This window comes from Leptodactylus fuscus, chromosome 7, assembly GCF_031893055.1.
Source record: "Leptodactylus fuscus isolate aLepFus1 chromosome 7, aLepFus1.hap2, whole genome shotgun sequence".
Lineage (NCBI taxonomy): Eukaryota > Metazoa > Chordata > Amphibia > Anura > Leptodactylidae > Leptodactylus > Leptodactylus fuscus.
Genome location: NC_134271.1, coordinates 137,649,517 through 137,675,467, shown reverse-complemented (window position 1 = coordinate 137,675,467; position 25,951 = coordinate 137,649,517). Strand labels below are relative to the sequence as shown.

Below are 25,951 nucleotides of genomic sequence, written 5' to 3'. Positions count from 1 at the left end.
TTTTATTTGAAAGATACGCAAGTCATAGACGCAACAAATACATCATCACTTTGGTCCTGTACACACTATTCGTCCAGACCATACTCATCCGCCTCCTTCCATATTGAGGCCCTGGAAGTCAGGGCATAATCCGGACATCCCACATAAAACACTCCATAAATAACCCTGCACGGATTTCTCCTTCTACCGCGACAAAGATTCACAAAAAAAAAAAAAAAAGAAAAAAAAATATGATATTTTTCAAGATATTCGATCATACAGTAATAATAAATCTAAGTAAAATGTATAATAGTTAACGAAAATAGACGTAATAATGAGATAATAGTCTGAAAACAAGGCGCCGTGTAGGACATAAAAATAGGTGAACCCCCATTGTACGGTCGGAGGTTGAAGTAATGATGCAACAAGAGGGTCTCGGAGATTAGAGAAGACGTGAGGTCATCTGTAAACGGATGGTCGGTGTGTACGTGGATACAGATACAGCAGAGCCGAGCTTGGGACGATTCATTGTGATACGATGACGCATGTAACTCCATGCAGTTTCAAAAAGTTGACTCACCAATTCAACACCACTGCTTTTTCCTCTCATGTTCTACAAGGTTTGTCTAGAAGAAGACAAAACCAAGTTCCTCTGCCTTCATCCCGGAGGTCTATACCACGCAAATGGGACTGTAGGAGAGTTGCCCAATCTGGCATCTTCAAGTGTCAGCAGCCATAGTACCAGGAATGGACAAACTTATGTAGACTTTAGTTGCCAGCAACTTGAATTCAGAAGCCAGTCTGATGTTTTGTTTTTTTTTAGTGGTGGTAAGATTAGCCTTCAATAGGCCATAATCCAAAAAGTTGTGGGCCGGTAGCACCTTTAGGACCTGGTTCTTCGAACCAACTTATTCTCAGATGTCCATAGGACCGACCATGGTGGAAGGTCCATAACTGTGACTCCACTGAAGATCAACGGGTAACCTAGGAAGAGATCTGCAAAAGGCCCATGTGAGAAGATTGCCGATCCACAAATAGGCTAAGGAAGGAGGTCTATTTTAGCACAACCCTATTTTGACTTCAACCCAATGGCTAGACCAAGGCTCCCGGGTACAAAAATGTCCCATCCTACATTACAACAAGCTGTAAAGTGAGAAAATCCATGAAGACCACAAATAGAACATGAAGGTTCTGGTATACTGTTCCAAAGGAGACATCGGTTTATGGAGTTTTTTTTCCCTCTCTATTAAAGCTATGTTGTCAATCATCAATTAAATCAAAGTTGTAGAGGTGGTTTCTAGGCCTAAAAACAAAAAAGTTAAAAAATAAAATAAATCTATCTATCCTGGGCCCCATCTGTGCAATGTATACATATCCTTCAAGAGGTCTACAGAAATTTTGTGTGTGTTCATCATAGAAAACGTGAACGTGAGACATCAACGACATACATCGGTCACCGACTAGTGACCAAACTGGCCAAGAGTCCAGCACTCCGCAGCCTAATAATCTAGAATCGGGGGAAGAACGGATAATGCGGCCCATTACAGGGACTTGAATCACTGAAGACTCCAGAATTTTCTAAGATATTTCATCTTTTGAGTAAACCCTACTTACTGATTTCTTTTTTTAGCCCTAAAAAACACAAACTCCCCCCCAAAAAAAAACAAAAGAAACCCCTTCTAATAACTGGAACTATAGAATCCACTGCTTCTATGTGCGTTACCAACACGCCAAGTATTTATGACATGAGGGTAGAAGATGGAAGGGTATCCTGATGGATGGAGGTTCAGAGTCCACGAGTCCAAGTTTTTGATCTCTACATCCCTCCTGCCCCACTGAACGTCCTGGAGAACAAATGTAGGTCAATCCTTCATCCAGTTTTTGCTTCCCCCCACCATGGATCTTAAGATTTATTGAAAGCAGACAACACGGCCCAGATCATTTCCGCGCAGTTGGGTTTTGTGGCTTCGACGTCCGGATCCAAATCTAGGAGGTCCTTGGATCTGTTCATGGCCATGTCGTACTTGTCATCCGGCAGTGTGCTGAAGGCGTTCTCCAGGACATCAGAGGAGTGGGCCAGTACCAGGAGGGCTAGAGTCCGTCTGTCCATGCGATGTGGGTCGTTCACCCATTTGTCTAGAACAGATTCTTGGAGTTTCTTCACCAGTCGTTGCTTCTCCGTGGTGTTGGTTACGGGATGGGTGGTCATGTCGAAGAGTAGGAAGTTTTGTTTCTCTGTGGTTAGGATTCCCTTTTCCACCAGGCTTTTGGCAATGCGTTCTCGAACGTTGCGGAGTTGGTATTGAAGCTTGAAAGGGTTCCACGTTTCACCTGGCGAAATAAAGCGTCAAATGTTGCAAAATGGAGGTAGCAACAAAGATAAAACAATTCCAATAATCTCGACTCTAAAGGCCTCCAATGATCATATATGTTAACCGAACCTGCCAACTTTGGAAGGGAATGGCTGACTAGCTTATGTGTATGCGGGCTGCCCAACTCTCCTTGGTTTCTTCCTCTGCCCATTGAAAGTACATGCATATTGGGCCGTGCCAAGTGTATGGCTTCTGGTCCCTGTTGGACCAGGAGTGATGACATCACGTTGATCACTTAAACGCCGTTCTCAACAGGTAGGTGCACATGACCAAATGTGACTGCTCAAACCAGTGATGGGCTGAACAGTCGCGTAGGTAATGGACGTGACGTTATCACTCATCCTTAAGCAGGTGAGTAAGGAATAGCTCTATGGTCAAAAACTGAAAATATATTCATTGCATAAAACCTACACAACGCCAACTCTTAAAGGGATCCTATCATTAGAATCCCTTTTTTGATAACACGTAGGAATAGCCTTAAGAAAGGCTATTCCTCTCCTACCTTTAGAGGTCTTCTCCGTGCCGCCGTTCGGTAGATATTCCGTTTTCTGTGTTCATGCAAATGAGTTCTCTCACAGCACTGGGGGCGGGCCCCAGCACTCAAACAGCACTGGGGGCGTCCCCAATGCGGCAAGAGAACTCTCCAGTGCCGCTCCATCTTCTTCAGGAACCGGCCTCTACGCGTCGTCTTCTGGCCTGGCTTTCAATCTTCTACGCATGTGCAATCTACTCTGCCAGCGGGCAGAGCGGACTGCTCCTGCGCATGGCCACTTTTTTGTGGCCGCTTAGGCGAGCTAAGCTAAAGCTAAAAAACGGCCATCGGTGCAGTTGGCTCTGCCCAAGGCCCACTGGCAGAGCCAATTGCGCATGCACAGAAGATTGAAAGCCAGGCCAGAAGACAATGCGTAGAGCCCGGTTCCTGAAGAAGATGTAGGCGGCGCTGGAGAGTTCTCTTGCAGCACTGGGGACGCCCCCTGTGCTGTGAGAGAATTAATTTGCATAAAGATGGAAAACGGAATATCTACTGAACGGCGGCGTGGAGAAGACATGTAAAGGTAGGAGAAGAATAGCCTTTCTTAAGGCTATTCCTACGTGTTAGTTAGAAAAAAAGGAGTCTAATGATAGGATCCCTTTAAGTACTTAGTTCCTGAAGATTGGGTCATGCCTTCTTGTAGGTGAAGGCCTTGGTTAGTGGTTGTCATGATCTGCCTGGAAACTTGTATAGCAATTGCAGATTTTACAGAATGTCATTTCCTGGTGGGACATGTCAAGCACTGCCCAGGACCTGAGCGTACAGGCAGGCTATAGAAAAGGCCTGCCAAAAACAACCATGGAGCCGCCATGCCATGAGGACCATGTACGTGGGGTTGGAACCTCCACTCCAGTAATAGCTGTTTTCAGTGATGTCCAACATAGGCCATCGATATCACACTTTTACTTCTACCCATTTCCTTCAACTTGTCTTACCGGTGAGTAATTCTATCCAGCTCTGTACAGTCTCCGCAGGTTCAGTTGCCTTGATGTGTTTCAGGGTCTCGTCCAGTAGAATGTCTCCGGTTGGCGAATCTGACTTTAGCAGAACCTACGAAACAATTCAATGAAAAGGTCACAATAGACTATCCCAATACCTGAAAAAAAAAAAAAAAAAATCCCAAAAATCACAATTTAATTTATTTAAAGGGATCCTATCATTAAAACTCAATTTTTTGTCCCTAACACGTAGGAATAGCCTTATGAAAGGCTATTCTTCTCCTACCTTTAGATGTCTTCTCTGCACTGCCGTTCTATAGAAATCCCGGTTTCCGTAGGTATGCAAATGAGTTCTCTCGCAGCACTGGGGGCGGACCTTAGTGCTCAAACAGCACTGGGGGCATCCCCAATGCTGCGAGAGAACTCTCCAGCGACGCCTCCATCTTCTTCAGGAACGGGCTCTCTACACTTCTTCCGGCGGTGGCTTCAAGCTTCTAGGCCTTGGGCAGCAGACTGTGCATGCCCGCCGGCACAAAGAAAATGGCTGCTTACAATACTACCCGAGGCCTATAAGTTTGAAGCCACCGCCGGAAGAAGACGCAGAGAGAGGACGTTCCTGAAGAAGATGGAGGCAGTGCTGGAGAGTTCTCTAGCAGCCTTGGGGATGCCCCCAGTGCTGTTTGGGTGCTGGGGTCCACCCCCAGTGCTGCGGGAACTCATTAGCATACCACCGAAAACTAGGATGTCTACGGATCGGCGGTGCGGAGAAGACATCTAAAGGTAGGAGAAGAATAGCCTTTCTTAAGCCTATTCCTACGTGCTAGGGACAAAAAAATTGAGTTTTAATGATAGGATCCCTTTAATTTTATAGGAACGCTTCACAACGGGTGCCAACCCTATTCTCTAATACAGTAGTCTGTTGCCTCTATGGAAGGCACACACGTCTCACACTGCCATACAGAGTTTTGTGCATTGCAGTCTGGCAGGTTGTGGGTATTGGGTTAGGTTCACACTTGTGCTGGGTACTTTGTCATTCGGGTTCACCAGGGCACCCAAATAAAAAAAAGTGGTTAAAGCTGACAATTTTGGGGGTGGCTGTGACTGATAACGATAGGGGCCGCTGGGGGTGAACTCTGCATAGCAATTAAAGGGTGTACACTGTGGCTTGACACCTAAGGAGATGCTTGTTGGATATATAGGTATAAATAGGGACTTGGGGGGGGGGGGGAATTAAAAAATTGTATGTAATCTAATATACATCAGCATTAACCTACAATAGGTTAATTAAAATGAAGACTCAATTGTATTTACTCCCCAATATTGGGTGTGTCTGAATAATACATATATATTTACATGTATATTATACAGCCACACCCCAAATTTTGGGGAGTAAATACAATTAAGGCTTTGTCGTAATTAATCTAATGTAGGTCAGTGCTGACACATGTGGAGAATACTACTACTTCCGGCATGTCTTACAAGACCCTTGCAGTCAGGACATGCTGGGAGTTGTAGTTTCAGAATTCTAGAAAGCAATGACCTGGGTGATACGGTCACCGGGTATAGGGCACCGCGCAGATTAGGCGGGCACCACGTGCAGGTGGATACTAAGCGTGTGCTGCCACCTGGGCGAGGTTGTTGTCACTAGGACAGGTGCAGGATATACTTCGGTGAACAAATATCTATGGCCTTTATACAGCAGTGCACAGAAAAGCAAATACCAGGACTTGCGTCACTTTACCCCACCCATGTCATTTAATGGAGACTTAAGACCGCAGGGTAGGCTCCGGAGCAAGCGGGGTGTCACTATGTCCGCATGCTATACAGCTGTACACACACATATGTCATCATACACACCATGTCAATGCCTCCCTCAGGTTGGGAAGTTCCTATTAGGTAAAAGATTTGGTTTGGGATGCCATAATGGTTAAAGAAAAAAAAAAGTTAAATTTGAGAAAACCTAGTAAAACAATAAAAACACCCCTGCACTAGGGTTGAGCGATCGTGTTGGGAAAAGATCGAATTCCGATCGGCGTTCGAGAAAATTTCACGATTGCGATCGGAATTCCAAACACGATCTTTTTAGGTGGGATCAAGATCGGTGATTATTTCCCACAATGCTTTGCTACTGGCCAAGCATTGTGGGAAAAGCTAACAATGTTAGCCTTCACACTGAGTATACGCTCCGTTCATTCAGAGCGGAGTGTATACTCAGTGTGAAGGCTCCGCTGTGGTTCCATAGGAATGAATGGAAGCAGCAGGCACACAGCCTTAACCCCCTGCGCGCCGGCTGCGTCCACTTACCTGCAGAGAGGGCTGGTCAGGTGCCCGGTGTTCTCGTTCTTCTTCGCCTCGCTGCCCCTGCCTCCCACGTTAATGTTAAAGATCTAGGAAGACGGCGGGGCTTGTGGCTTAGGAGAGAGTGGGTGGGTACAGGGCAGGGAGATGTGATGTCTCCCCTCCCAGTACCCGCCCACACTCTCCTAACCTGGGAGTCGGGGGCAGTGAGGCGAAGAAGACCAAGAACACCGGGCACCGGACCAGCCATCTCTGCAGGTAAGTGGATACCAGGGGGGGACTAAGTAGCCAGAGGATTAAAGGGGCTCTATCAGCAAAATCATGCTGATAGGCACCGTAAATGTTATATTAAACTACCCCCCAGTTTTAAAATAATAACCTAAAAAAGAATGTGCTCTACTTACCGAACGTGCACGTTGGCGGGCATTCAGGGTGTGTCTTCATCTTCATCCACGCCTCTTCTTCCTCCGATGTCCTCAGGTCCCGTCCTCCTCTGGCGCTCGTGAACAGACTTTGATTTAAAAAAATGACCTGGGCGCATGCGCAGTAGCCGTAGTACAAGCCGCATGCTACTGCGCATGCGCCCAGGTCATTTTTTTTAATCAAAGTCCGTTTGCGAGCGCCGGAGGAAGACTGGACCGGAGGACATCGGAGGAAGAAGAGGCGTGGATGAAGATGAAGACACACCCTGAATGCCCGCCCAGCGTGCACGTTCGGTAAGTAGAGCACATTCTTTTTTAGGTTATTATTTTAAAACGGGGGGGGGGGGGTGTGTGTGTGTGTGGGGGGGTGGTTTAATATAACATTTAAGGTGCCTGAATAGCCTTTTTAAAGGCTATTCACGCATATGTGGGGCTCTATCAGTATGATTTTGCTGATAGAGCCCCTTTAAAAAAAAAATAAAAATCCTCTGGCTACTTAGTGATTAAAAAAAAAAATCACTACACAGCGTGGATTCTAACAATTAAAGCATTCAATTGTTAGATTCCATGCTGTATAGTGAATAGGATTGTTTTTAAAATCCGATCTCCGATTAGTAAAAAAATCCCATTGACGGGGCCACACGGTGGCTCAGTGGTTAGCACTGCAGCCTTGCAGCGCTGGGTCCTGGTGTTCAAATCCCACCAAGGGCAGAAAAACCATCTGCAAGGAGTTTGTATGTTCTCCCCGTGTTTGCATGGATTTCCATCCCATATTCCAAAAAAGTCATACTGATAGGGAAAAATGTACATTGTGAGCTCTATGTGGGGCTCACAATCTACATTTAAAATAAAAAGAAAAAAAAAAAAATCCCATTGACTTGCATTGGGATCGGAATTGGGATCGAGATCGGGTTCGAATGAAAAATGATCAGAAATCATATTTCAAGATCGGCTCAACCCTACCCTCCACATATTGGGTTTCGCCATGGTCGTACAGTCCCATGGCAGAATTAACAAGCTATATACGTTATGTATCATGGTCAAAGGTGCAAAATTTATAAGAATAGAAATCATTGTCTCCGTCATAGTGTCACCTCGTGTCACATCCACCTCATGACAGTATAAAATAAACAAGGATATGGATCGGCGATGCCCGAACACACAATATAATGTGCGATATCTGGACGCTGGCCCGCTACTGACACCCTGGATAATATAGTTTGCCGAACCATTCAATATATTCTCATTGTATCGTGAAATATTCCTGTTTCTCACATCACTAGAAAGAGCACGCGCTCCTCATACTTCGATTTGGTCCTATACTTAAAGGGTCACTCTCCTACACTCTTAGAGGTCAGAAAGATGTGAAAACCTCGCAAAGTTTATTTTGTGGACAATTGTAAGGTTTGTGGACCTGTTTAGTTCAGGTTGAACTTTAATGTAAGTGTCCAGATATCACCGCCCCATGTGAGGCCTAATCACAGGCCTTAGGGATCCCCATAGGTGGCTTCACCCAGGAGGCCAAAAGACCAATGAAGAAGACCAAGAGGGTAGTCCAGGATAGCTGCGGGAAGGTAAGTACAAGTATTTACCTCCCTTGGGTTCTGAGTAGTGATCCATGCTCCAAAACGCTCACGAGCGGACACTGACTGCCGGGTTTCCGTCTCCTGTCCATTTCTCGGACAGAAGACGGAAACTCACAAAGCGGAGACTGGGCGCAGGTGTGAACCCACCCTAATTTTTTAGACATTACTACAATTAATAGATAATGTAATCCTGGACCACTATGTAATGCATTTTATTTAAAAATGTCACTGTTTTCTGCCTGAAAACTCTCTACATTTCCTGCCACTAGGCATCTCTCTTCTAGATACTTTGCTGTTCACTTGCTGTTACTAGGGAATTTCCTTCCTTAGTTATCACTGTGAGGGTCAGTGCACACAGTTTTTTTGGTGCTGATGTTGACGCTGAATCCGTATCAAAATCAGAACTCTATTGGGAGGCTTTTTTGGAGGCTGATTTTGAGGCATATTCAGCATCAAAATCAGTGCCAAAAAAACTCTGTGCACGGACCCTGAAACAAGATGGGTTCAGAGTGAGTGAAAGAGCTTTTCTCAGCTGTTTACAGTTTTAGCTACTAATAGTTACATGTAAGACCAGTAGAAGTAGTAATGGATAGGAGAGGGAGCAGACTGCTCCTTATTGTACATGTCCACCAGCCTGAAAGAGAAATGCAAAATCTGCTGCAGCCATAATGCGGCTATAAGCAGTGGAAAACTAAGAGGACGCCATGGAAGAAGGCTTACACAGAACAGACTGCCCACCAAGACCCTGCACATAATTCAAACCTAAAACCCAATATGATGGTTGTAGAATAAGGTTTAGACACCGTAATTTTTTGCTCAATTTTCACATTACACTTTTCTCCACCCACAGCGGAAAGATTTAGTCCGACTTTGATCACAATGTCCATTATGATAAAACTCTATGGTTATAGTACTGTTCATACATGAAGATGAGCAGAGGACCTTACCCTTCTGTCCAGGAGACGTTTCTTCCGTAAAGTAGCCGGTTCCAGAATAACTCGTCCTCTTAGGGCGAGCTCAATGAGGATACCTCCACGTAGTCCTGAGGATATGCAGTCATTCCAGAAGGATGTATAACCCTGCACCGAAACAACAGACGTCAGGATAAAACATCACAGTGTAATCATGTCTACAATGGATATTCACTGAAGAATTTTAGGTATAAGTATTAATCACCTACTAACTCCTAGATCAGCGGTGGTCCTAGTGTTGGGACCCCACTGATCGCTATAATAGAAGAGCCTTACCCCACATTCACTTCCCTAGGCTCAAAACCACGGCCGACCAGAACGAGCCCTACAACTCCATTCAAAGTCTATGGCTTGGACGAAAACCACACAGTGCAGCGACTGGAATACCCCTTTAAGAAAGGCACCATGCACATGACCGTAGGTTTGGTCTGCGTGCTATCCATTATTACAGATCCGGAATCACAGTTAGCATATGGGCCTATTCATTTGTATCGTCCCATACACACATCTGTGTGGGGGCTATAGGATGGAGTAGCAAAATATGGAGCAGGTCCTAATCCTTTGTGATGCCTTTAAATATGAATTACCGTATTTTTCGGACTATAAGACGCACTTTTTTCCCCCCAAATTTGGGGGGAAAAGAAGGGTGCGTCTTATAGTCCGAATGTGGCGTCTGGCATCCGCTGTAATAGAGGCAGATGCCGGCAAGGGATAGACGCCGGGGCCTGAGACAGCGCTGTGCTCCTCTGTCCTGCATGAAGCCAGCAGCGGCGATGCTATTCCGCTCCTCCGTCCCCCCGCCGCTGGCTTCATGCAGGGCAGCGATGTCTCAGGCCCCGACCTGTGCTGGCGTCTATCCCTCGCCGGCATCCGCCTCTCTAGTACAGCGGATGCCGGGTCAGTATCAGTGGCCTCTTCTCCCCCGGGGCCGGTCCCCACCAGCCCCACATCTGTGAAGTTGCAGGCCGGCTCCTGCGCGGCGATATCGCAGGAGCCGACCTGTTCTGGTGACAGCCGGGAGCCTAATGAGGCTCCCCGCCCTGTCACTGCTGTATTAGTATTGCGGCTGGGTCTATGACCAGCCGTAATACTAATACACAGAATGTCCCATAGACGGCAATACAGTTGTATTGCCGTCTATGGGACTTGCAATCAAGTGACCATAGAAAATCATATATCATAAACCGCCGGGTTTTTTTTCAATACAAGGTGATCTAAGCAATTCCCCAAAATGGTATAGCTAAAAAGTACTTCTGGCCCCGCAAAAAAAAACACTCTATGCCTCCCCGTACAGCTGCAGGGTCACCTGTCAATGTGGCCTTGCAGCTGTTGCAAAACTACAACTCCCATACATTAAATATTTTACCAGTTTTTGCTTCAAATTTTTTTTCCCCTATTTTCCTCCTCTAAAACGTAGGTGCATCTTATAGTCCGAAAAATACGGTAATTGTCTGCAATTGGCCAAGTACCTCCTTATAGTTACAGAAAGTTCTGACTTTCTCCTCCTCTAACTTTACCAATGTTGGCAGCGCCGTACTCCATGTCATTGACCTTATTGGGTTACTCTTGCCCTTTTCTTGTTTATGCAATTTCTTAAAGGACACGTGCCAAGAGAGAGATAAGAATCCCCCTTTAATAGACATTAAAAACGTGAAAACGGTTTATCAGGATCTGCTCTCTATCCAGAGATATACTGGGTTAAAGTTACAGGCCCGAAGCCTGAGGACAAAATTTCCCATGTTGTCATGGAGCCCTAAATCACCGACGTCCCCCCATGTGCGTATATGGGGGGGACATCGATGTATTTAGTGATTGAGAGCCATACAAGGTCTCCATGAAAAGACAGCAAAACAGGGCATGCTGTCCAGGCTTCGGGCCTACAACTTTATATTGTCATATCTCCACAACGTATTAAAAAGCGGTTTTCATCTTTTTAATGTTTTTTAAAAATTTTTAGATCTTCTTCTGGTCGGAAAGTTCTTTCATACAAAAACCATGTGAAACCAGCAGCGCGAAGGTGATAAAAAGTTTACAAGCAAGGCCCAGGAAGACGAAGAGTTAAAGTGGACAGACATGTCTTCACTATACAAATATCCCAGAGTTAATTGTGAAACCCTGCGCTATTCACATGTGCCAAACCACGCAGATCTGTCCAACCTGTCCCGGATGTGTCAGTCAGCAAGTAGGGAACCGGCCCACGTCAGCCGTCCAGCTGCCTGCCACAGACGGTGATCGCGAAAAGATTGTGCAACAGGAATATTCCCCGAACCTATGGCGGTGTGGCTTAAGGCGAAGTGACCACTGCCCTGAGGTCTGACCCAGAAAATCAGGTCTGTACATCGGAGACGTTTCTCGGACTGCGAGACCTTGCACTATAGCAATCTATAATACTCGGAGGTCGAGTATAGGACAGTGACTAACTGGGATTTTGGGAATTCTGGGCGATGCACGGACCGGATTTATCAGCCCAGATCTGCGTGGGACCTTAAAGAGTAATTAAGTTCTTCCAACCTTCGAATTTTTGGCAAACTGTATGACAGTCCGTAACGGTTTTATTAACAACTACTTCGTCTGCCGGTTGGCGTAGGCGCTGAACCACTTTTATTTAGCCAAGTCGTGTTGGTTAGGATCCGCCATGCGCCCCCCCCCCCCCATGCCTCTTGCCTGGCCGCGCGGCATCGCTACCTACCGCCTGCTCCTGGCTTCCCCCTCTCACCTGCGCACCTGCCCCCTTCCTCCTCCACGGACAAGGGTGGAAATTTGCTTTCTATTGAATGAGATTGAGCCTCACATATATCTGCGACCTGAAAGATTGCAGAGTGGCAACATTGCTTTCCATATTTGGCACAAGAATGAGGGTGCCCTGACCTTGCTAGTAAGGTGACCATTCTATTCAGAGTCTTGACCGTGACTTCTACTGAAGTGAACCAAGACAGTAGCGCATGCTCATGGCCACTTCTCCATTCCCTCTCAGGACAGGAGAAGAATTTACCAGATTTTGGTTTTTGGAAGTCTTCCTTAAAGGGATTATCTGATGACACCACAGATGGCGGCATCCTCCTAGGGCTCCTCCTCTATGAGACAGAATTTAAATCTGCCATGTAAGAGACGTGACCCAAGATGATCAGATAACCATTGGTTGGCTTCTGCTAAAGGACAGTCTTGGTGACACAACCCGTTTAACTGGAACATCTCACAGTTTTCTCGTCTGGGTGGATTTCGTTCCTTCTTAAAATGACTTAATGTTGGCGTAAGGCCGAGACATTCCTCATCGCTATTCATGCACTGATTTCTGCAGCTTCGTTGGGACAGCACGCTGGTCTGGCAGGGGTTAACATAAAGGTGTAGATCCTGTAGATCCTTTTCTGACCTCGTGGTGTCAGGTACAGTCACTGCGGCTGTCGGAGTAAAGCTGTTACCTGGCATGGGTGTGCCTGACAGGGGAGAAGTGACTTCCGCCATGAACTCTGAGCTCAAATATTAATACAACACTAGCAGGTGTCAGGAGCGTCACAGAGTAACAGCGACAACAAAAAACGAACAAGGCTGATGTCACCGAGTAGTTAGTGACAAACTCCACCAGGAAGGGCCTTTATCCAAGACTACTGGATTCTAATAAACTTTCTGTATCAGTTCCTCAAGATTTTCATTTTCTCTGCTTGCTGTCATTCAACAGGGTATGTCCACGAGACGTAGTCATGGTGGGATAGTTGTCGCGGACTTGCCTGCAGGCAATTTGCTGCAATGTATAGTAACGGCACACTGGGAAAGATAGAAAACACCATGAACAGAAAACCTTTGGCCACCATCTAGGTCAGTGATGGTGAACCTTTTAGAGACTGAGTGCCCAAATTGCAACCCAAAACCCACTAAATTGTCATAAAGTGCCAAAACGGTAATTTAACCTTAATAATGTGCGGATGCCCAATTGCACACCTGCAAAATATGGTCATACGAATGGGGCTTTATAGAGCTTTCTACTCCACAGTGGCCCACACACAGTATAATCTGCTCCACAGTGGCCCCCATACAGTGCGATCTGCTGCACAGTGTCCCCACACAGTATAATCTGCTCCACAGTGGCCCACACACAGTATAATCTGCTCCACAGTGGCCCACACACAGTATAATCTGCTCCACAGTGGCCCCCACACAGTACAATCTGCTCCACAGTGGCCCCCACACAGTACAATCTGCTCCACAGTGGCCCCCACACAGTACAATCTGCTCCACAGTGGCCCCCACACAGTACAATTTGCTCCACAGTGGCCCCCACACAGTATAATCTGCTGCACAGTGGCCTCCACACAGTATAATCTGCTCCACAGTGGCCCCCACACAGTACAATCTGCTCCACAGTGGCCCCCACACAGTACAATTTGCTCCACAGTGGCCCCCACACAGTATAATCTGCTGCACAGTGTCCCCACACAGTAGAATTTGCTCCACAGTGGCCTCCACACAGTATATTTTTTTCCACAGATGGGTGCCCAAAGAGAGGGCTCTGAGTGCCACTTGTGCCATAGGTTCGCCATCACGGATCTAGGTCATAGTACATGGGCCTCCTGGTGGCTCAACGGTGAGCGCTTTTTCAGAGAAATCCAGGATTAAATATGACCAAGGACAACATCTACATGGAGTTTGTATAATCTCATTGCATTTCCATAAACCATACTGATAGGTTAAAGGGGCTATCCTGTGAACGTGTAAAAACATCTTTCCCTGGGGTTCTTTATGCGCCAAATCTCAGATTTCCAAGCTGGTTCCCGACCCTGTGCCATGTGATCGGAACCAATGCCTGGTTCCCCAGTTGCTCAGCCTCCTCCCTCGTATTTACTATAATAAACTAGTCTGCCAACCCCCATAGGGCAGGGTAACTACCTGAGAACACAGGAGAGGAGGACGATGATCGAGGTGAGCGGGTGCCGATTCCAATCACACGATCGACGGTCAGAATCAGCATGGAGTAGGTTTGGTTCATACAGCGTAGTGGAAAAGAAGTTTTTACACATTCGCTGGAACGCTGTCAGGGCGATTAGGGACACTTAACCGCCCACAGGCCCTTATAAAGCCATCCGTGCCTGCAATAAAAATTTTAAAAAAAGTCTTTATACTCATGGATTAAACCAGGGCAGTTTGGGACACTATAATCGCATTCATAAGGACCAGTGGGTGGTTTAGTGTCCCAAATAGACCTGACAAGGTCCCTTTAATTTGCAATTTAGATGCAGAGCCCCAGTGGGCCCAGGGATCAACATGAGCGATGATCTCCAACCCAGTGCTGTAGAGTCGGAGCCAGTTGTGGGTGAACTCTGGTGACAAAATAAAATTATTATTTTTTGATTATATTAGACAATTATCAATTTTGTATACCGTATATACTCGAGTATAAGCCGACCCGAATATAAGCCGAGGCCCCTAATTTTACCACAAAAAACTGGGAAATCTTATTGACTCGAGTATAAGCCGAGGGGGAAAAAACTACTGGAAAATTTCAAAAATTACAATGGTCGGAGTTTTTGGGTGTAATAGTTGCTGGGGAAGGGGAGGGGGTGTTTTGGTTGTCTGTCTGCCCCTTCCCTGAGCTTGAGGACTGGGTTTTCTTCCCCCACTTGGAATTCGGCCTGGCTGAATATAGGGGATCTGCAGTGCTCCTATTAACCCCTTCCCGACGGAACAGGAGCACTGCAGATCCCCTATATTCAGTAGACCGGGCACTGTCAGACACAGGGATACCTAATGTGTATGTGTGTCACAGTCATTTTCTACTTTTATATGTATTCTAGGGAAAGGAGGGATTTACAACTTTTATTATTTTATTTTTTTTAAATGTTTTTTTTTTTTTTTTTTTGCACTATTTTATGCACTATTTTTTTTTTTTTTGCTTGCCTCGAGTATAAGCCGAGGGGGGCTTTTTCAGCACAAAAACTGGGCTGAAAAATTCGGCTTATACTCGAGTATATACGGTAATTAGATTGTTATATTAGTTTGTTACACATTTACGTTGACTATTTATTTATTTTTTGGATTTAGAATATCTTTGCTTCTTCTGTCTGGATGGCAATTTGGGAAGGAGTCGGAACAGGACTCAGGTTCAGGCTTTGGAAAACCAGAGTAGTCGTAGTCTGCCACAGCCTGGCTTCGCTGGCACCAAATAAATATACATAATAAACAGTATAAATTGGCTCACAACAAAGGCAAATATACTGGAGGCGCGTGTAGATTTACTTACAAAAGGCAGTGTCGTCCTGAGTTTTATTGCCTGAAATTCTCCAGATGCGGAGAAAGGGCTTGGCCGCTGCCCTCCAGCAGTGCAAGATAAGGAGCAAATTGTTCATTGTCATGTGAGAAGAGGACAACAAAAATAACCATCAGGTTTGTGGGTCTGGGGGCTGTACCTGGCCCACTGTTATATAAGGAGGCCTCTCCGGACAGGTCTAGATCTAGCTCTACTGGTCCTACCTGTGCTGCAGCTCTCACATACAATAGAAATACGTGAAGTAGGCCGGGCGCTTATCTCCAGCAGACTACAGGACATACAAAGGCTCCTTGAAGGGTGAGGCCGAGTGAGAGTAAACATGATACACTGCGTGCTAACAAGTCGTCTCCTCCTTATGGTTTCTCAAGTGCCCCTCGCGTTGGTCCAGCATCCTCACATGTAGCCATAAAGGCCGAGACCTGGCTGTAGTACATCAATGGAATCTACAATCTATTCTGAATGCAGCGGCCAGGCTCATCTATCAGGCTAGACGCTACAGCGATGCCTCTGGTCTGTGCCAGTCACTACACTGGCTGCCTATTCATTATAGAATAACATATAAACTTATCACCCTCATCCACAAGGCTCTCCATAATGCCGCACCTCCATACATTTCCTCCCTCATCTCTGTCTACCGCCCAACCCGTGTTCTCCGCTCACTCACTGACCTAACACTTACATCCTCTATTATCAGAACCTCCCACGCTCGTATACAAGACTTCTCCCGAGCTGCACCACTTCTCTGGAATGCTCTACCCCGGACAATCAGATTAACTCCCAATTCCTACAGCTTTAAGCGCAACCTAAAGACACATCTTTTCAGACAGGCCGATCACAATTCCTAATGTAAACCCTTCCGTACCGTCATTAGCATCCCCAAAATCTAACCCTCCTCTGTCCCCGCTCCCACATGATATGAGGCCATATCAGAATAACTTTATAGGTCCAAGCTCCATCCACATGTTACAGGACACGACTGGTGACGGCTCATACAGTTTTGTTAATGACAGTCACCTCTATTACAAAGGTGTCTGACCTCTGTATAAGCAATGCCGCCCCTGCTACCTCTTGTGTCACCCCCTCTACCTCATAGATGGTAAGCTCTTGCGATCAGGGCCCTCAGTCCCATTCTGTGAAGTGATTATTTCTTTGTAATGTCTCTTTTTGTCCGTACTTGAATCCTACAAATTGTACAGCGCTGCGGAATATGTTGGCGCTATAGAAATAAAATGTATGATTTATTGAAGTCAAGGGTTTTAGTGTTGACTGGGCTTTTGGCACACACAATTAAAGGGGTCTTCTGACCCAAAATCAATTTTTTCATGCCGATTACCTGTACACAAGAAAGGTCATCAGTATATGATCTGTTGGGGTCCGACATGTGGACATAAGAATTGTTTCAGTGTTATGCAGCACTGCTCCACTTTAAGTAAAAGATGTGGTGCAGCCGCCCCGTCCACTGTATAGCAATGCTTCCAGAGAACAGCAGCGCCGCACACACATCCCGACCACTACCAGCTTACACCACCCAGAGGCAAATGAGGCAGCTGGTGCACTGAGGGCGGACCTTCAGCTCCCTATAGTACTGCTGTTGTCCAGGATTTCCTACCCCTTTCATTGAGTGTTGCTCCTACCACTGTTAATGACATCACCCTTCCTACAAAAGCAAGTGCTCCCAGGTTTGAAGGCCCGCCCCCAGTGCACCAACTACTTCATTTCCATAAGACTTCAAAATTATTTCGCCAAACCTACAAAAGTGACATACATACAGCGGACTCGGACGCTCATCTTGAGACAATATACCACGCCCCGATTCTGCCAAGATCGGAGCAGGACGATGAAAAAAATAAGCGTCCTGCGCCATCTTACGGATTTATTTTTTCATACTGTGTTAAGTTTTCTTAACTAGAATTTCAGAGTCTATAAGTGGTGGCTATAAAGAGGAAGTGGCCCATGTTGGCTGCCGTAACGCTTTTATGTAGCCGCCATATTTGTAATAAAGTGTAAGAGCATATGTAACAATTACAGGTATATATACATATATATATATATATATATATATATATATATATATTACACACACACACACACACATGTACATCCCCTCCCACATTCTTATCCACCAGAGTCACAGAGTTTGCATTGAGAACATCACAGCCTCATTTTGTAGGAGTGACGAATGGCTTCAGCCTGTCGGAGGACATTACAAGGGATGAGGCTGCGGCCTCCGGACCTGAGAGAACACGGCCATATTTTATCATAATCCCCAAATTAAATTGCGCTACTAATAATAGGACAATGTCGTGAAAGAGGATTATAATAATCCATCCAAACACTGCACAACTAGAACATAAAAAAAGATTAAAAAGCCATAGAAAAAAAGAAGAGCTGGTCGTCATTTGTAAAGGAGTTCATCAGGCACGTTTGGTTATATTGTGCCATTAAAATGGCTTGGAAAAATCTTTATAGATTGGTAGCCTTCAGAAATGGAGTCACTCTTGTCTGTAGATGGAGTATGGTATAACAGCCAAGCCCTGTTCACTTTAATGCACTACCAGATATGGCACGATATAGTACCACCAGACATGGCAGGGCACGGTACCACCAGACATGGCAGGGCACGGTACCACCAGACATGGCAGGGCACGGTACCACCAGACATGGCAGGGCACGGTACCACCAGACAAGGCAGGGCAAGGTACCACCAGACAAGGCAGGGCACGGTACCACCAGACAAGGCAGGGCACAGTACCACCAGACAAGGAAGGCACCACCATACATGGCAGGGCACAGTACCACCAGACATGGCAGGGCACAGTACCACCAGACAAGGCAGTGCACAGTACCACCAGACAAGGCAGGGCACAGTACCACCAGACAAGGAAGGCACCACCATACATGGCAGGGCACAGTACCACCAGACATGGCAGGGCACAGTACCACCAGACAAGGCAGTGCACAGTACCACCAGACAAGGCAGGGCACAGTACCACCAGACAAGGAAGGCACCACCATACATGGCAGGGCACAGTACCACCAGACATGGCAGGGCACAGTACCACCAGACAAGGCAGTGCACAGTACCACCAGACAAGGCAGTGCACAGTACCACCAGACAAGGCAGGCACCACCATACATGGCAGGGCACAGTACCACCAGACATGGCAGGGCACAGTACCACCAGACAAGGCAGTGCACAGTACCACCAGACAAGGCAGGGCACAGTACCACCAGACAAGGCAGGGCACAGTACCACCAGACAAGGCAGGGCACAGTACCACCAGACAAGGCAGGGCACAGTACCACCAGACAAGGAAGGCACCACCAGACAAGGCAGGGCACGGTACCACCAGACATGGCAGGGCACAGTACCACCAGACAAGGCAGTGCACAGTACCACCAGACAAGGCAGGGCACAGTACCACCAGACAAGGAAGGCACCACCATACATGGCAGGGCACAGTACCACCAGACATGGCAGGGCACAGTACCACCAGACAAGGCAGTGCACAGTACCACCAGACAAGGCAGGGCACAGTACCACCAGACAAGGCAGGGCACAGTACCACCAGACAAGGAAGGCACCACCAGACAAGGCAGGGCACGGTACCACCAGACATGGCAGGGCACGGTACCACCAGACAAGGCAGGGCACAGTACCACCAGACAAGGCAGGGCACAGTACCACCAGACAAGGCAGGGCACAGTACCACCAGACATGGCAGGGCACAGTACCACCAGACATGGCAGGGCACAGTACCACCAGACATGGCAGGGCACAGTACCACCAGACATGGCAGGGCACAGTACCACCAGACATGGCAGGGCACAGTACCACCAGACATGGCAGGGCACAGTACCACCAGACATGGCAGGGCACAGTACCACCAGACATGGCAGGGCACAGTACCACCAGACATGGCAGGGCACAGTACCACCAGACATGGCAGGGCACAGTACCACCAGACAAGGCAGGGCATAGTACCACCAGACATGGCAGGGCATAGTACCACCAGACATGGCAGGGCATAGTACCACCAGACATGGCAGGGCATAGTACCACCAGACATGGCAGGGCATAGTACCACCAGACATGGCACGGCATAGTACCACCACCAGACAAGCAGCAGCATAATGCCACCAAACATGACACAATAACAATGTCACCAGTCATAACTCAGCAATAATACTACCAGACAAGACACAGCATAATTTCAGACATGACATGGCACCACCAGATGTTTCATAATATTATACATGACGCTGCAGCATAGTGCCACCAGACATGATGAGGCGTGTTGCAAATTCTGCGTAAACAAGTGCAACACTTTTTTTTTTTCTTTTTTTTTGCAATGGCCTCTTCACTTTTTGTGGTGAGGGTGTGCAGGGGGCAGGCTGATTTCTTATCATTTATGCCACAAATCTGGCAAAAATTATGCACATAACCTACCCCAGCTCACACGGCCTGGTGGACTGTGCCTCAATTATGAGAAGACATGCTCCTGATCACATAATGAGCACCCGCTGCCAGTAGACATAGCCTAATGTGCTGCAGATTGCTTATCAGCTTTACTGTGTAGCTTGAGGCAGGATAAGCAGCCAAACCTCATTTAAGGCAGAGGATTTAGTGACAGCTGCATTTGCAGGATACTATACACACAGATATGGCTCCGTGTGCACCTCCACTATCCCGCCCTGTCCTCTTTCTCAGGACCGACATGATCCGGTTCTTATATCAAAATGCAGATCTAATGTAATCAATTCCTGCAAACGTGTGGAGACAATGGCAATGTGTGTAGATAGAAGTCACAATGACATTTTGGCACCAATGAAAGAGGTTAAAACCATCACAAAGAAAAGGATTTGGCAAATAACAGTGATGCAACTTTCCAAAAACCAAACCAAAATAACCCGACATGCACAATATCACGTTGGTTAAACATACTGAAGGTGAATTTTGGTGACTTGCCCAGACAATTTTTAATAAAGTTTTTGCTAACGCATTCATAGAGAATGAAAGGCGTGGCTGGGCGCACGTTTGGCTCGTTGCTCTGGATGGCGGCACCTTCACGCAAAAACAATCACATCTGAGAACGTCCCTTTAAGGATTCTGCTTTTTGTCAGTCTTTCACTAAGCCGCTGTCACTTTCTTTCCGGACATCCCGGGCAGAGCAGCGATTAAATGGTTAAACATTAATAAGAGATCTGAGCGGCCGCCAGACACGCTGGGTTACAAACAGGATATGGAAACGGAGGGAAATATTACACATTTCGTTCGGCAGAGGTGTGCACATGCGCCTAGCTGGTGAATTCGTAAAATGTTGCTCTGCAGCACCGGCTTGTTCCCTGGTAAAAAAAAAAAGAGCATAAAGGAGTTTCCTCTTAATGGAGAGGGCGCCACGCCAACACAGCGCTGGTCATGGCCTTCCTGCTATGTCTAGGAAAGCAGCCGCCCTATTTGCAAGAATAGAAATGAGCTGCAGTACCAGACATAGCCACATTGATAAGGGTGGAGCTGTGTTCGTTTCTCCCTGTCACGTTAATTGGAAACCAGTGGTGGGTGCAAGTCATTGGACTGATCACATTAGGACTTTATTTTGGCTTGTGCGGGTACTGGGGAGGAAGGAGGGGGGTAAATAGATTATCACATGGTCATGCACACAGATCCAGAGCCCATTGACCATTATGCAGATGAAGGACTGCATACAGTCCGGGGTAACCTGGATTAGCCACTATGTAGGCCCAGGCCCTCCAGGAAGTGAATGCTTAAACATTTTCCCATAGACACTATAAGCAGTTGGACAAGCGGTGAGATCCAGTAGATGGCGGGGTAACCAGCACACGTATGAAGACCCAGATCTGATCTAGCGAACATGAATAACCTGCTGCAGCGACTGTGCTGGAAAATCCCGCTCGAGTATAATGCTCGGCTTCATTTTTCGCATGTTTGTGCCCGTCACAGGTCACCTCACCCCACCAGGAGAGGTCAAATGGATGGAGCAGGTGCGGCACTACCCGGGATACACAACGAGGAGCGTCATGTACGGACACACTGAGTTTCTAGGAACAGGATTATGTACTTGACATGTTTGCTTCTATGTATTGCTTAGATACGCGATTACAAATATCTTAGCGTGTATACAGCTCCTATGTCGAGGCATTTGTTACCATACAGACCCTAAATGCCGTTGGATACAGGGCTATCGGGGCAGTGCCATATAGAGTTGGCTTTGGTACTGTAACTCAGTTGCATTTGTTGAATGAGACCGAGATGCAATACCAAACACAGCCATGTGGACAAAAGAGGCGCTCTGCAGTGTTACATTGCGGGGGTCCCTTACATTTATGGATACAGTGGAGAGGTGGCGGTTCCGGCATGTACACGTGTTCAATATTACATGGCATCAAGAGAAATCAATGAGCAACCACACGAAAGGTGGTGGCACCACTCCAGGACACCCATATGCTACAATATATTACAGATCAAGCCTCTCTTCCAAATTTTCACCAGCGTCATTGTAATTTCCATATCCATACCTCTTTATCCTTCAATCCTAGAAGTAGCACCTCCTCCATAAGGGTTAGCCTTATATCCTTACAGTCCCCCAGGGTTTCCTCATCTTTGTCTTGGCTGGAATCGTCGGATTCGACCTTCTTCTCCTGTGACTCTTCTCCACGTCGGGTGCGTCGATATACAGTGGTCATCCTGTAAATAAAGCAGGGGGAAGGAGATAAATTAGATATATAAGGACTGTATAGTCAATGTAAGGGAAGAGGGGGGAGGCTCCTGCTGCAGACAGTGGTCCTGGAGTCATATTTAAGGACTGTATAGTCTGTGTAAGGGAAGAGGGGGAGGCTCCTGCTGCAGCCAGTGGTTCTGGAGTCATATTTAAGGACTGTATAGTCTGTGTAAGGGAAATGGGGGGAGGCTTCTGCTGCAGCCAGTGGTCCTGGAGTCATATTTAAATGCTGTATAGTCTGCGTAAGGGAAATGGGGGGAGGCTCCTGCTGCAGCCAGTGGTCCTGGAGTCATATTTAAGGACTGTATAGTCTGTGTAAGGGAAGAGGGGGGAGGCTCCTGCTGCAGCCAGTGGTCCTGGAGTCATATTTAATTACTGTATAGTCTGTGTACGGGAAATGGGGGGAGGCTTCTGCTGCAGCCAGTGGTCCTGGAGTCATATTTAAATGCAGTATAGTCTGTGTAAGGGAAATGGGGGGAGGCTTCTGCTGCAGCCAGTGGTCCTGGAGTCATATTTAAATGCAGTATAGTCTGTGTAAGGGAAATGGGGGAGGCTCCTGCTGCAGCCAGTGGTCCTGGAGTCATATTTAAGGACTGTATAGTCTGTGTAAGGGAACAGGGGGGAGGCTCCTGCTGCAGCCAGTGGTCCTGGAGTCATATTTAAATGCTGTATAGTCTGTGTAAGGGAAATGAGGGGAGGCTCCTGCTGCAGCCAGTGGTTCTGGAGTCATATTTAAGGACTGTATAGTCTGTGTAAGGGAAGAGGGGGGAGGCTCCTGCTGCAGCCAGTGGTTCTGGAGTCATATTTAAGGACTGTATAGTCTGTGTAAGGGAAGAGGGGGGAGGCTCCTGCTGCAGCCAGTGGTTCTGGAGTCATATTTAAGGACTGTATAGTCTGTGTAAGGATAGAGGGGGGAGGCTTCTGCTGCAGCTAGACACAGGACAGTGAGGAGGGGGGAGCAGCAATGTGAGATGACATTGGACCAAGGGAAAGGAGGACATTTTTTATTTTTTTCTGTTTAGCTTTCCTTTAACCCCAAAGCAGCAGCCACCCTACCGTCTGCCTTGTTTCCTGTGACTGCAGGGTTATGTATGGTTGGCCACGCCATGCTGCTATTTACAATCTGTTCTATATATCTCATAAAATGATTAATTCCAACCCAACTTCCTTATGGAGCAAATGTCACATGTCTGGAGACAAACAACCTCGCCGAGAGACTGCTAGGAAACAGGCCGTGAGATACAGGTATTCTATCCCTTTAAATGGCGCCATCTTTAATAAGGGATGCCTATGTGTCCAACGCGTCACTGCACTGTTATAAAAACAAGACTGTCAGGGCCTGTGAGCTGCAGATTGGGAATCTTGTGTCGTCCCCTTGCATGTCGGCTCAGTGGGTATAGGTGCACACTAGTTTATCGAGGTCAGAGGTTATCTCAAGATCGGCTCAACTCTATTCATGTATAGATCATTAATAGGGTTGAGTGATCGGGAAAGATCGGATCCCGATCAGCTGGAAAATGATCGGAAATCGGATTTTAAAATCGATCCTGAAATCTCAAGATCGGCTCAACCCTACTGACAATGTGATCCAGGTACCGTAGTCATCAATCCTATAGGGGCGCTCTAAACGGCAATGTCGCGAGGCGACTACACAAGCACGATTATGAGAGAATTCAAACTGACGATGTCATCGGGTGACTGTTGCGGCCATCGATAACGTAGAAAGATTGGGCATTGCAATGTGATTATAGGGGTTTAGGAGACGGGTTTGCTGATACTTGGAGTGTTACGGGGGCAATATATAGGGGGTTATGACATCGGGAGGCTGTCACTGGTAATGGTGTGAAGACGCCATCATTGTTAGCTTCGGATATGGGGTCACTGAGGCCGGCAACGTCAGAGGCATGATGGGGTTAGTTATCGATGTCATGATATATGGTGGGGACATAGCAAGTAATAGCTAAAGGGGCACGGAGACTGGGGATAGGTTAATGTTATGGGGGCACTGAAGGCAATGATGGGGGCACTGGAGGCGATGATGGGGGCACTGGAGGCAATGATGGGGGCACTGGAGGCGATGACGGGGGCACTGGAGGCGATGACGGGGGCACTGGAGGCGATGACGGGGGCACTGGAGGCAATGACGGGGGCACTGGAGGCGAGCATGGAATGGGGATGGTCTAGTTATCATTGTTATGGGGGCACTGTGACTAAGACATAGGCAGGGAAAGACGCTAGCTGGCGGCAATAGAACAAGAACCAGGGCTGATGATATATAAAGGGGTTAATATTATGGGGGTATCGGCCATGTATGTGGGTACAATGAACGGCACATACTTTGGGGGGCTCACTGTCACATTCTGCATCCAGCCCTGGCGATCTCCTCCACCCTGCTGGATACTGAGAATTTATATCCATATATAACCTATATGGAAACAGTCAGCAGGAAATACCTGGTTATCGGTAGGGGCACCACAGCGCCACCTGTAGGTCAGGGTTATAGCATTTGTTTATACTTAGACTGCCTGGCTTTTCCGGGTTACTGCACTACATCAGTAAATGGCTCCTCTAAATTCTTGTCAGCAAGAACTGATCATGTGACCAGGCTCCTCCAACCAGCAGGGATGGCATATACAGTAGTCACGTACAAGGGTATCAGACTGCAGGTTCATGGGGGACCCAAAGGTCAGACCCCCACCAAGCATAAAGCAATGCCAACACAAGATAGGAATACCCCTTTAAGAAGTTGTCCTCATCGGACAGCTACTCCCCCTACAGGAGAAATGTTATATTACATGGACCCATACAATTCATTCTTAGGGTCACTATTGTAATAGTACTTAGAGCGGTTGGGGGGGGGGGGGTGTCACAGGGCAGGATATGCTCACAGGCCAGCAGAGGACGCACACTAGGCTATGTACTTTCTATATACAATATCATATCATCTCCATACCCAAGTACCTTTAGGGTCAGTGCACGCTGAATTTTTTGGCGAGGATTTTGACGCTGAATCCACTTCAAAATCATCCTCCCAATAGAGTTCTATTAGGAGGCTTTTTTTTTTGGTGGCGGATTCAGCGTCAAAATCCTCGCCAAAATACTCAGTGTGAACTAACCCGAGAAGGTCAGATCTTTAAGGATTAAGTGCCAGTATTATGTGGGCTAATAAAGGGTTTTTCTGACACCCTGGGCAGCCCCCAGAGCGGGGCTAGTGACCACCCTTGGCCGTACCCAGAGCCGGGCTACCGACCACCCTCGGCCGTCCCCAGAGCCGGGCTACCGAAGACTGGATAGTGGCACCTCCAATAACACTGTGGGCTCATCTACTGGATCCCTCAGTGATCCTACGGGCCCGTCTAGTGGATCCCTCGCCCACCCTGAAACGCACAACCCCAGAACGGATTTAGGGCCACATTAGGCCCCCATTATCCGACCACCACCAGTTTGGAGGAGTTTCTGGGTCACATCCTTGGATTTACCAGCCTGGGTATTTGTCGGTGTGCCCGGCGGCGGCCATAGGCGATGATTTCCCTGTTTGGTAACCCAATAGGATCCTGCTAGGTAATGTAATATTAGGGACACAGTGTGCTGTGCTGACCTGACTTCCCTACTGTATAGGATGTCCTGATAACAATCATATCGTGACATAACACGGAGGCTCCCCTCCACAGACACCCCCAGCAGGCACACACAGCGGTCTCCAGCCCTCCCCCACCTCTTACCTGCTCCACTCTCAGTTGAGCTCCTTAAAAACTTCACTTCCTGGTATGGGACACATCAGCTCGGGGCAGACAGCGCACCTTCACGTCGCTCGGTGTCGCCACTGACTGACAGCAGCATCCACCAATCAGATG

General features: G+C 47.3%; 1 protein-coding gene across 1 annotated transcript; it reads right to left on the bottom strand.

Moving 5' to 3' along the window:
• On the bottom strand, positions 1-25,951 carry GOLPH3L (golgi phosphoprotein 3 like). The gene is made up of 5 exons (XM_075283109.1): positions 25,820-25,951; positions 21,895-22,063; positions 9,075-9,206; positions 3,819-3,933; positions 1-2,310 (listed from the first exon to the last, which is right to left on the bottom strand). The coding sequence occupies exons 2-5, from the start codon at positions 22,060-22,062 to the stop codon at positions 1,883-1,885; spliced, it is 843 nt and encodes a 280-aa protein (XP_075139210.1). The 5' UTR covers position 22,063; positions 25,820-25,951; the 3' UTR covers positions 1-1,882.

Excerpts from the sequence above, each read along its gene's own strand:
- GOLPH3L (XM_075283109.1), bottom strand. The coding sequence starts at position 22,062 with ATGACCACTGTATATCGACGCACCCGACGTGGAGAAGAGTCACAGGAG. Across the intron at positions 9,207-21,894 it reads TAGGATTGAAGGATAAAGAG|GGTTATACATCCTTCTGGAA; the intron begins GTATGGATATGG and ends GTTTCGGTGCAG. Across the intron at positions 2,311-3,818 it reads CTGGATAGAATTACTCACCG|GTGAAACGTGGAACCCTTTC; the intron begins GTAAGACAAGTT and ends TTATTTCGCCAG.